The sequence below is a fragment of the Carlito syrichta genome, unplaced genomic scaffold (assembly GCF_000164805.1).
Source record: "Carlito syrichta isolate Samal-C Ts95f unplaced genomic scaffold, Tarsius_syrichta-2.0.1 Scaffold305648, whole genome shotgun sequence".
Lineage (NCBI taxonomy): Eukaryota > Metazoa > Chordata > Mammalia > Primates > Tarsiidae > Carlito > Carlito syrichta.
This window is the reverse complement of record NW_007249744.1, coordinates 521756-531517: the sequence shown is the minus strand read 5'-3', so window position 1 is coordinate 531517 and position 9762 is coordinate 521756. Positions and strand designations below refer to the sequence as shown.

Here is a 9762-nt window from a genome sequence, read left to right as displayed (position 1 = left end):
CCACTGCACTCCAGTCTGGGTGACAGAGTGAGACTCCAACTCAAAAAAAAAAAAAAAAAAAAAAAGAAAATAACAGACACTAAGGACACCAATAAAGGAGGAGGTTGGGAGGGGTGTTAGGGTTCAGAAATGACCTATTGGGTACACTGCTCACTATATAGAGAGTGGACCATCTGAGACCCAATTTCTACCACTACCCAATATGTGCATATAACAAACATACACTTGTACCCTCCAAATCTAAAATAAAAAAATAACAACAATATGCACCCCATAGTATGTACAATTATTATGTGTCAATTAAAAAAATAAATTTAAGGGCAAACTCCTTTGGGTCCCCTCCCACTGTGGGAGCTTTTCTGTCCTCTCAATAAATCCTGCTTTCTCCAAAAAAAAGATTTATTTTGAAAGAAAAAGGCTGGGCTTGGTGGCTCAGCCTGTAATCCCAGCACTTTGGTAGGCTGAGGCGAGTGGATTGCCTGAGCCTGTGGGTTCGGGACCAGCCTGAGCAACTTGGCGAGACCTTGTCTCTACAATAAATAAAAAATTAGTCGGGCATGGTAGCTCGCACCTGTAGTTCCAGCTATTTGGAAGGCCGAGGTAGAAGGATCACCTGAGCCTAGCAGGTCAAGGCTGCAGTGGCCATGAGCATGCCACTGCACTCCAGCCTGGGCAACAGAGTGAGACTCCAACTCAAAAAAAAAAAAAAAAAGAAAGAAAGAAAAGAAAAGCCCTGGAGCAGATGACTTCACTGATGAATTCTACCAATCATTTAAAGAAGAACTAGATATCATTGCTTGGTGCCTCACATCTGTAATCCCGAGTCTTTGGGAGACTGCTCTAGTAGGGTCATTCGAAGCCAGGAGTTCAAGACCTGCCAGGGCAACGTAGGGAGTGCCCATGTTTACCAAAAATGAAAAAAGTAGCTGGGCATGGTGATGTACATGTGTAGTCCCAACTATTTGGGAGGCTGAGGTGGGAGGATTGCTTAGCCCAGGAATTTGAGGCTGCAGTGAGCTGTGACTGTGCCACTGCATTGCAACCTGGGCAACAGAGCTAGACCTTATCTTGAAGAAGAAGAGGAAGAAGATGAAGAAGAAAAGGAGGAGGAAGAGGAGGGGGAGAAGGAGAGGGAGAGGGAACTAACACCAATTTTTCTCAAACCTTTTCAAAAACTTGAAGAGGAGGAAACATTTTCTATCTCAGTTTATAAGGCTGACATTACCTTGATACCAAAGACAGATAGAGATACAACAAGAAAAGATATACTTTGTACAATATACTTTATGAATATTGATGCAAAAATCCTCAACAAATACTAGTAAGTTGAATTAAGCAGTATATGAAAATGGCCAAGGGAGATTGATTCTTGTAATGCCTGGATGTTTCAACACATAAAATGGATTAATATAATGCACCACATAAACAAAATGAAGGACAAGAACTACATGATAATCTTGATTGGGGCAGAAAAAGCAGTTGGCCAGATTTAAGGCTGTCACCTTAAAAACACTTAACAAAGTAGGAATGGAGGGAAGCTACCTCAACATAATAAAAGCTATAAATGAAAAATGCTCACCAAATATCACACTCAATTATAGAAAACAGAAAACATTTCTTCAAACATCAGGAACACAGCAAGGATGCCCACTTTTGTGGCTTTCACTGAACAAGATAGTGAGTGTTTCTAGCTATAGCAATTAGGCAAGAAAAGGAAATAAGAGGCATCCCAATTAGAAAGAAAGAAGAGAAATGATCTATGTTCATGGATAATGTGATCCTATATGAAGAAAAACATAAAAGTTTTACAAAAAAACTTTTATAATGTATAAACAAATTGAACAAATTAGCAGGATTTAAAATCAACACAAAAATCAGTTGCACTGCAGTATACTAACACTGAACAATCTGAAGACAAAGTCACAAAACAATCTCATTTAAAATATCATAAAAAAGAATTCAAAAAAAATTTTTTTAAATGGGAGGCTGAGGTGGAAGGATTGCCAGAGCCCAGCAGGTCGAGGCTGCAGTGGCTGGAAGCATGCCACTGCATTCCTGTCTGGGCAACAGCGAGACTCCAACTAAAAAAAAAAAAAAGCAATAAGAACTAGATATAAACTAAACCAAAGAGGTGAAAGAGTTATACAACGAAAACAACATTTTGCTGAAAGAAAATTTAAAAGACGTAAATAAATACATTATAGAATAAAATTAAGAAATTAAAGAAGACAAATAAATGAAGATTCTTCCTTTATTGTTTACAGATTGGAAGACAATATTAAAAAAAAATTTTTTTTAGAGACAGCGTATTGCTCTGTCTGCCAGGTAGGAATGCAGTGATGCAATCATAGTTCACTGTAGCCTCGAACTCCTAGGGTCAAGCAATCATTCACCTCAGCCTCCCAAATAGCCGAGGCTACAGACACACATCACTATGCCCAGCTAATTTTAAAAACCTTCTTGTAGAGACAGGATCTTATTATGTTGGCTAGGCTGGTGTCAAATTGCTCATGTCATGCAATACTCCCATCCTATCCTCCCAAAGTGTAGGGATTATAGGTATGAGATATTGCGCACAGCCTATTGTAACTTTTATATGTACTGGGTAACAAAAATTTTTTTGTGACTTATTTTATGACATTATTTGCTTTTTTTGAGATAGTCTGTATCCAAACCTGCAGTATCACTGTGGTTGTTACCTGTATCTATCCACAAGAATTAAATGGAGGGTCTCAAAGAGATATTTATGCACCTGTGATCATAGCAGCATTATTCACAGTATCCAAAATGTGGAAGCAATCCAAGTGTCCATTATTAGATGAATGGATAAATAAAACATTATTCAGCCTTAATAGGGAAAGAAGTACTGATATCTTCTACAATATAAATAAACCTTGAGGATATTATGCCAAGTGAAATAAAAAGTCACAAAAAGACGAATAGGGTATGATTCCACTAATATGATTTCCTAATAGTCAATTTCATAGAAACAGAAAATAGAGTCATGGTTGCCAGAGACTGGGGGCAAGGTAGGACTGAGGAGTTGTTGTCTAATGGGCATAGAATTTCAGGTTTGCCAGACCTGAAATCAAAGAGAGTTCAGTGGCTGGAGAGTGGTGAGGGTCCCACAACATTATTAATGTCCTTAATCACAAGGAATGATACCCTTAAAAATGGTTAAGATGGTGATTTTTAAGTTATGTGTCTTACCAGACTAAAAAAAAAAAAAAACTCTAGATGCTCAAACCAATATGATTATTTTGCTGGAAAAGGCAAAGAACATTACCTGTGCAGAAAAAAATTGATCTCCACAGGATTGGAGATATCAGTCCCTACACAATCCAAACCAAACAAATGATTATTGACAGGCTGTTAGGAATATCCTTTAAGGCCTTGGAATATTCTACCTGATAGTAGTGTCTTTGTGGATACCCGGGGCCTTTGATGCACGCAGTTTATGCCAATGATATGATTCAGGGTGAGGCCCTCAGGCTGGATCAATCTGACTTCAGGAGGGACTGGAGACAAGTAACTGAGGTTAGCCATGAAGATGCTGAAGCCTGGGTGACCAACCCCAACAATAACCCCGGACACCAGATTCAGGTGAACGTCCCTCATTAGCAATATCCTCTGCTCTGTCACACATTCTTGCTGGGAGATGTAAGCACTATCAGTAGAATGCGCTGAGGCAGGACAGCTGGAAAATTTGCCTGGTCTTTCTGGACTTTGCCCCATGAACCTTTTATCTTGACTGACTTTGATCTGTATCCTTCGCTGTAATAAACCACGACAGTGCAAACAACAGCTTTTTGAGGTCTGTGAGGTCTTTTAGCAAATCATTGCCCCTGCAGGTGGTCTTGGGGACCCCAACACACTCTCCTACCTCATTCAGAAACTGAAGCGATTACTAGCAGAGGTCTATTGTCCTTAACCCAAAGAGTCAAGACTTATGCAGGGACATTGTCAACAATCCGAGAAGCCAGAGATGAGTCTGGGGGTGACTTGAGGGTAAGTTATTTCTTTTTTTTTTGAGTTGGAGTCTCACTCTGTCGCCGAGACTGGAGTGCAGTGGCCGCTCCCGGCCACCGCAGCCTCGACCTGCTGGACTCCGGCGATCCTGCCGCCTCAGCCTTCCAAGTAGCCGGAATTACAGGTATGCGCTACCACGCCCGGCTGATTTTTAAAAAATTTATTGTAGAGATGAGGTCTCGCTGCCCAGGCGGGTCTCGAACCCGCGGGCTCAGGCAATCCACTCACCTCAGCCTCCCAGAGGTGCGGGATTACAGGCTGAGCCACCGAGCCCGGCTAACTTATTAATTTCAAAGCCTTAGTATACCCTTATCACAAGTAAAGTCACATGGCCAGGTAAGGATGGATAAGGCAGGGGGTGAGTGTTGACTTCAGGCAGGTGATAAGAATCCAACACAGTCAGGGTCTTGTCAGGGGACCGAGGCTGGACTCAGAAACGAAGTGGGAGCCACTGTACTGGTTTATTGTATCCTAGAGCCCCAAATGAGGAGAAGATAGTGGGCTTATCGCCCCTCTAGCGGGGCACAGCACAAAGTTGGTAGGGGGATGGGGTCACCATGAAGTGATAGACACCATGGTCGCTGGGCCGGGGCTGTCCAGCAGGCACTGAGAAGCTGAAGCGCTGCAGGAGGCAGGTGAAGAAGAGGAAGAGCTCCATGCGGGCCAGGGGCTCCCCGAGGCATGCCCGGCGGCCTGTGAGGGGTGAGAGGGCTCGGTGAGGCTGAGTCCTGGGCTCCTTCCCTGTAACACTCCTGGGAAGTGGACAGGGAGCCGGGAACTCCATCAGGCACCTGCTGAGAAAGGCATGAAGGCTTCTTGCTTTAGGAAGCGGCCGTGGGCATCCAGGAAGTGTTCAGGATGGAAGCGAAAAGGCTTCTCCCAGATGGCCTCATCCTTCAACACCGATGACAGGTTGGTGAAGAGCATTGTCCCCTGGACAGGAAAATCTGGTGTCAGTGAGGGCTAGACTCTAGATTATTGGAACCTCTGCCAGCAAATATATGAGGGCACACACTCTGCCTGTCGCATAACTGGATTCTTGTAAATAACCTTGGCCCAAGAAGCTTCTTGGCACCCTCTATGACCCCATGGCAGGGCAGTCACACCTTCCTGGGGCCCTCACTGCCTCCTATCCCTGCAGGCACTGGCTCCTCTAACACCTGTGGAATGCTTTGATTTGTTTTCCTCACTAGACTGGGGTTCTGCTAGCATTAAACTCCACCCAGATTGGGACAGCTGGTGCCTGTGGCATTGAGGACTGGGTGGCCTGGGTTCCTAGACTGACTCCAACTGGCAGTAGTCATGTGGGGGCCACCCCAGGCAGGGGTGAGCTTGGGTGAACTCAGATGAGCAGGAATCCAGGCCTACCTTGGGGATGAGGAAACCCTGCACTTCAGTGTCATGGGTGGTCATGTGGGGCAGACTCAGGGGAATGACGTCCCCAAAGCGCTGCACCTCGTGAATCACGGCAGTGGTGAAGGGCATGCGGGCCTGGTCAGCCATCTCTGGTCGCCGCACCTGCCCTATCACTTCATCGATCTCCTGTTGGACACGGCCTAGACAGACAAGTTTCCCCACAGTGGGTAGAATCCAGAGGGTGGGTACTGACTCCTGACTTCTGAATTGGGGTCATCCTCACCTGAGGAGGAGGTCACTCTTACAGGAACCTGGGCAATTCTGTGCTTGGAGCCACAAGTATCCCAACTAAGCTCAGGAGATCTTACCTGTACCTTTCCTTGCCTGTACCTTTCCCCTGCAGACCCCAAGCTGGCTCACGTTGCACATCCGGGTGCAGGATCATGAGCAGGAGGGCCCAGGACAGCGTGATCGAGGTGGTCACCATGCCGGCAACGAACAGGTCAGACACCACCAGGCGCATGTTCTCAGCATTGAAGCTGCTCTCAGGGTTCCCCTTGGCCTGAGCCGGGCAGAGAAGGTGGGCTCAGGACAGAGGGAGGAAGCATACAGATAACTCTCCAACTCTCTCCCTGTCAGCCCAGATGTGCCTCACTGGGTGATGCACTGACCACACCTTGGCCCCTTCTTCTCAATCCTCCTGGGACTCTCAACGCACCATCCCTGGCCAAATTCCTAGTAGCAGCTCTTCACCTTCTCCATCTCATCCAGGAAGGCATCAGTCAGGTCTTGGGGTGGCAGGACCGGGTCTCGTGTCATCCTGTGCTCAGTTACCAGCTCATCCAGTTGGGCCAGGAAGTTCCTCCTCATACGAGTGGCCTTGTTGGCCAGCCCTGGGATGCGCAGGAGCACGGGGAAAGCATTCAGCACCTGTGCCAGTCACAGAAGGGGGCCTGGTCTCTAACCTGCTCCATGTTCAGCTGGACCAATGTCATGCCCCAGCCACCTCCTGGTGTGGTCCTAAGGCCTGCCTTTCTGTCCTCTCCATTGACTTGGTTCCTTCCCAGATGCCAGCTTCCAGGCTCTCTCCTGGTCCTGAGATGCTAGAAGAAATCTAAACCCACCCTCTCCTGGGCTTGGGTGGCCTTCAGCACAGGCTCCTTGGCCTTCTCTTGGGGTTCACCCACCTCTTCCATTACTGTTGGAGATTTCTTTTTGTTGTTGTTGTTTGTTGAGTTGGAGTCTTACTCTGTTGCCCTCCTCCAGGCCTATCCTCTTCCAGTGGCCTCTCCCGGAATGCCCTTTCCCAAAACACTTTGTATGTAAATCCTCATCATTAGAGACCCAGGTGCAGGCCCTGGCATTTCCTTAGAGTCTCCCTGTCTGGACTCATGCCTGTCCTTCTAATCCCCGCACCGCACCGTGAGTAGGACGCTGCTCTCCTCCTTCATAGTGGCCTCCATGAGGTCCAATATCCTGAGCAAGAGCGGGTCGTCGTACTCGAAGCGGCGCCCGTAGGTGAGGCAGGCGATCACGTTGCTCAACGCTCTGTCCAGGAGGGCGTTCGGGGTAAAGGGACGGCCTGGGAGCAGAGGACGTGAGTCAGGGGGTCTCCATCCCGAGTCCCCCGACTCCCCAATTCCCGCCTCATGCCCCTCCGGGCATCACCCACCGTCGTGGTCCGCGAAGGCGGCACAGAGGCAGGAGGCCTCCTCGGTCACCCATTGCTCCAGCGACCTCTTGCCCAGGCCGAAGTTGCGCAGGGTGGATACGGAGAAGCGCCGCTGCTCGCGCCAGGCGGGCCCGTAGCGCGCCATGAAAATTCCTGGGGGGGGGGGGATCGCGTGGGCGTGGCCAAATAGACCCTGGCCCCGCCCTCTGCACCAACCCTTTGACTCCCTCCTCTTTGAAGACCCGCGCAGTCACAGTTCCTTCAAGAATGTTCCCACCCCCTCTGAGCTCCGCGCTCCCTCTGTCCCTCGACGGTCCCCACCCCTCTGAGAACAGTCCCCGCCCACTGTGTTCCCCTCCTTCTTGGAGCACAGGCCCTACCCGGACCCACCTGTTTCCCTCCCACTGTGCGTCCAGGCTCCGCCCTTGGCCCCGCCCACACCCTTCCCTTTCGCCCCCGGCCCTTAGGCTCCTTTCTCTACCCACCGTCCCTGTCTTCGCTGGATTTTTCTTCACCGTCCCCCCTCACGTCCAAGTCTCCCCTCCCGTTAGGCCCTGCCCTGCCTCCGGTCACCGTCCGCCCAGGTCCCGCTGGGCCGGGGTCTCCGTCGCCACCGCCTCCTACCTTGGGAGCGCGGCCCGTAGCCCACGTGTTCAAAAATGGGCACCGGCATGCGGTCCGCCGTGTCCTCCGCGCGCGTCACCAGCGCCTCGCGCACGGCCGCCAGCCCGTTGAACACAACCACCGGCGTCCAGCCCAGCTGCAGACTGAACACGTCCCCGAAGCGGCGCCTCAGCTGCAGGCGGAGGGTCAGGGCGTCAGCCAGGCTGGGAATGCAGTCAGGAGTTCTGGGGGATCCCTGGCGGCCGGTAGTGAGACTGTGCCTGGAGGAGACCTGGCCTCATTTTGCTAGGGAGGGGGTCACTGCCTCCTCACCCAGCTATGACTTGCAGAAGTCACCGAAATGACCAGCAGACCTTAGGTAGCATCCCATTTTACAGAACAGGAAACAGGTTTACAGAATTTAGAAGTGCGGCCCAAGGACCCACAGCCGCAAAAGATTTGAACCTGGTCACTGCATCTCTCTTGACCTCGATTTCTTGATGTAAATGGTGTTCAGGGCCAGGCGCTGTGGCTGAGCCTATACTCCCAGCACTTTGGGAGGACTAAGCAGGAGGATCACTTGAGCCCAGAAATTTAGGACTACTCTAGGCAACATAGCAAGAACCTCATCTATACAAAATAATAATAATGATAATAATAGTAATAGTAATAATGAGCTAGATGTAGTGGCATGTGCCTGTAGTTCCAGCTACTCTCTACTCTGGATCTTGAGGTGGAAGGATTGAATGAGCCTAGGAGGTCGAGGCTGTAGTGAGTAGCAATCATGCCAATGCACTCCGTCTGGGTGACAGAGTGAGACTCATACTCAATAATGAAAGTAAAAAAAAAAAGATAGAGCTCAGGAACTTGGCTCCTGTTCCATTCCCAAGACCTTTCCTTCTAATGTAATCAGAAGGGACACGGGGTTTCATAACTTGCATGCCGTCTTTCCTTCTAATGTAATCAGAAGGGACACGGGGTTTCATAACTTGCATGCTGTCTTTCCTTCTAATGCAATCAGAAGGGACACGGGGTTTCATAACTTGCATGCTGTCCAACTGACTTGAAAACTCAGTGCCAAGTCCCATTCTACCTCCAGGTCTTTGCCCTTCTAGACCTCGGGTTCAGAAAATGTACTGTCCTTCGGGTCCTGCACAAATGTCCTCCCCCAAGAAGCTTCTGAAACCTCCTTCCTTTTCTAGGACCAGTTCCCTGTCCAGCCTGTGGCTATACCCACCACCCACATCTGTTGCTGGGGGGAGGGGATTTCCCAGGACCTCTGTTGTCCTGCATCACCTCTTCCCTCACCTGACTGAAGCAGTATGGCAAGTTCTGGAAGTCCACATGCAGCAGGTTTCCTACCCCGGGCAGTGGTATGGGGCCTGGTGGGTAGCGTGCAGCCCAGTGTTGGCGCCTGTGCATCAGGTCCACCAGGAGCAGGAAGATGGCCACAGCCACGGCCAGGGGTGTCAGTGTATTCTCTGTCAGCAACCCCATGGTTGCCTCTCTGCCTACTGGGCTCCTTTGATGACACTTGGCACCACCAGGAACAGAGGACCAGGCAGAACACAGCACATTCTGACTGCTCGACTAGCCTGATTTGTTCCCTTATAAAGGGAAGTGACACTGACCTTTGCCTCCTACTGTTTGGTGACTGTACTGCCAAGGATACAGGGCCAGGGCAGGGCTTGGATGAGGCAGCTCCAGAGTACCTTGCCCCTGCTGCCTGCTCCAGGTACTTACCCTGGGCAGGGCAGTGGAGAGGACCAAGCAGATGTCACCCTTTCTCCTTACTTCTGACCTTCCAGCTCTGTACCGGCTTCTGGGATAACCATGGTCTGACTTGACTCTTCCACACAGCTCCCCACAAGGCCTACACTTCCTAATATGGTTACTGTTAGGGTACAGACGGACCTGGTGAGGGTGGAGAGTCGAGAAAGAAGGCGCGCAGCACTGTCGGGGCTGGCAAGCTGGAGGTGCGTGCTGGGAACCCAGAGATCCGAGTAAATGCAAAGAATTGCAACACACAGAGATGAGAGAAGAAAAGATTTATTTAAGAAAAGTTCACCCCCCACAGATAGGGAGTGGGCCTACACTCTAGG

The 9762-nt window shown here is 49.5% G+C and overlaps 1 protein-coding gene across 1 annotated transcript; it reads right to left on the bottom strand.

Annotated features, from left to right (window-relative positions):
• Nucleotides 1-4518: 4518 nt before the first annotated feature.
• LOC103264346 (cytochrome P450 2D17-like) lies at nucleotides 4519-9157 on the bottom strand. The gene is made up of 9 exons (XM_008061995.1): nucleotides 8969-9157; nucleotides 7682-7853; nucleotides 7058-7210; nucleotides 6807-6967; nucleotides 6139-6315; nucleotides 5806-5947; nucleotides 5398-5585; nucleotides 4821-4962; nucleotides 4519-4722 (listed from the first exon to the last, which is right to left on the bottom strand). Exons 1-9 carry the CDS (start codon nucleotides 9155-9157, stop codon nucleotides 4544-4546), a joined length of 1503 nt encoding a protein of 500 aa, XP_008060186.1. The 3' UTR covers nucleotides 4519-4543.
• Nucleotides 9158-9762: the final 605 nt, after the last annotated feature.

Bases quoted from the DNA above. Each gene is read 5' to 3' on its own strand.
- LOC103264346 (XM_008061995.1), bottom strand. From the start codon at position 9,157: ATGGGGTTGCTGACAGAGAATACACTGACACCCCTGGCCGTGGCTGTG. The intron at 6,968-7,057 runs GTGGGTGATGCC...CTCTGCTCCCAG, and splicing joins CGCCTTCGCGGACCACGACG to GCCGTCCCTTTACCCCGAAC. The intron at 4,723-4,820 runs GTGCCTGATGGA...CACCCCTCACAG, and splicing joins CTTCATGCCTTTCTCAGCAG to GCCGCCGGGCATGCCTCGGG.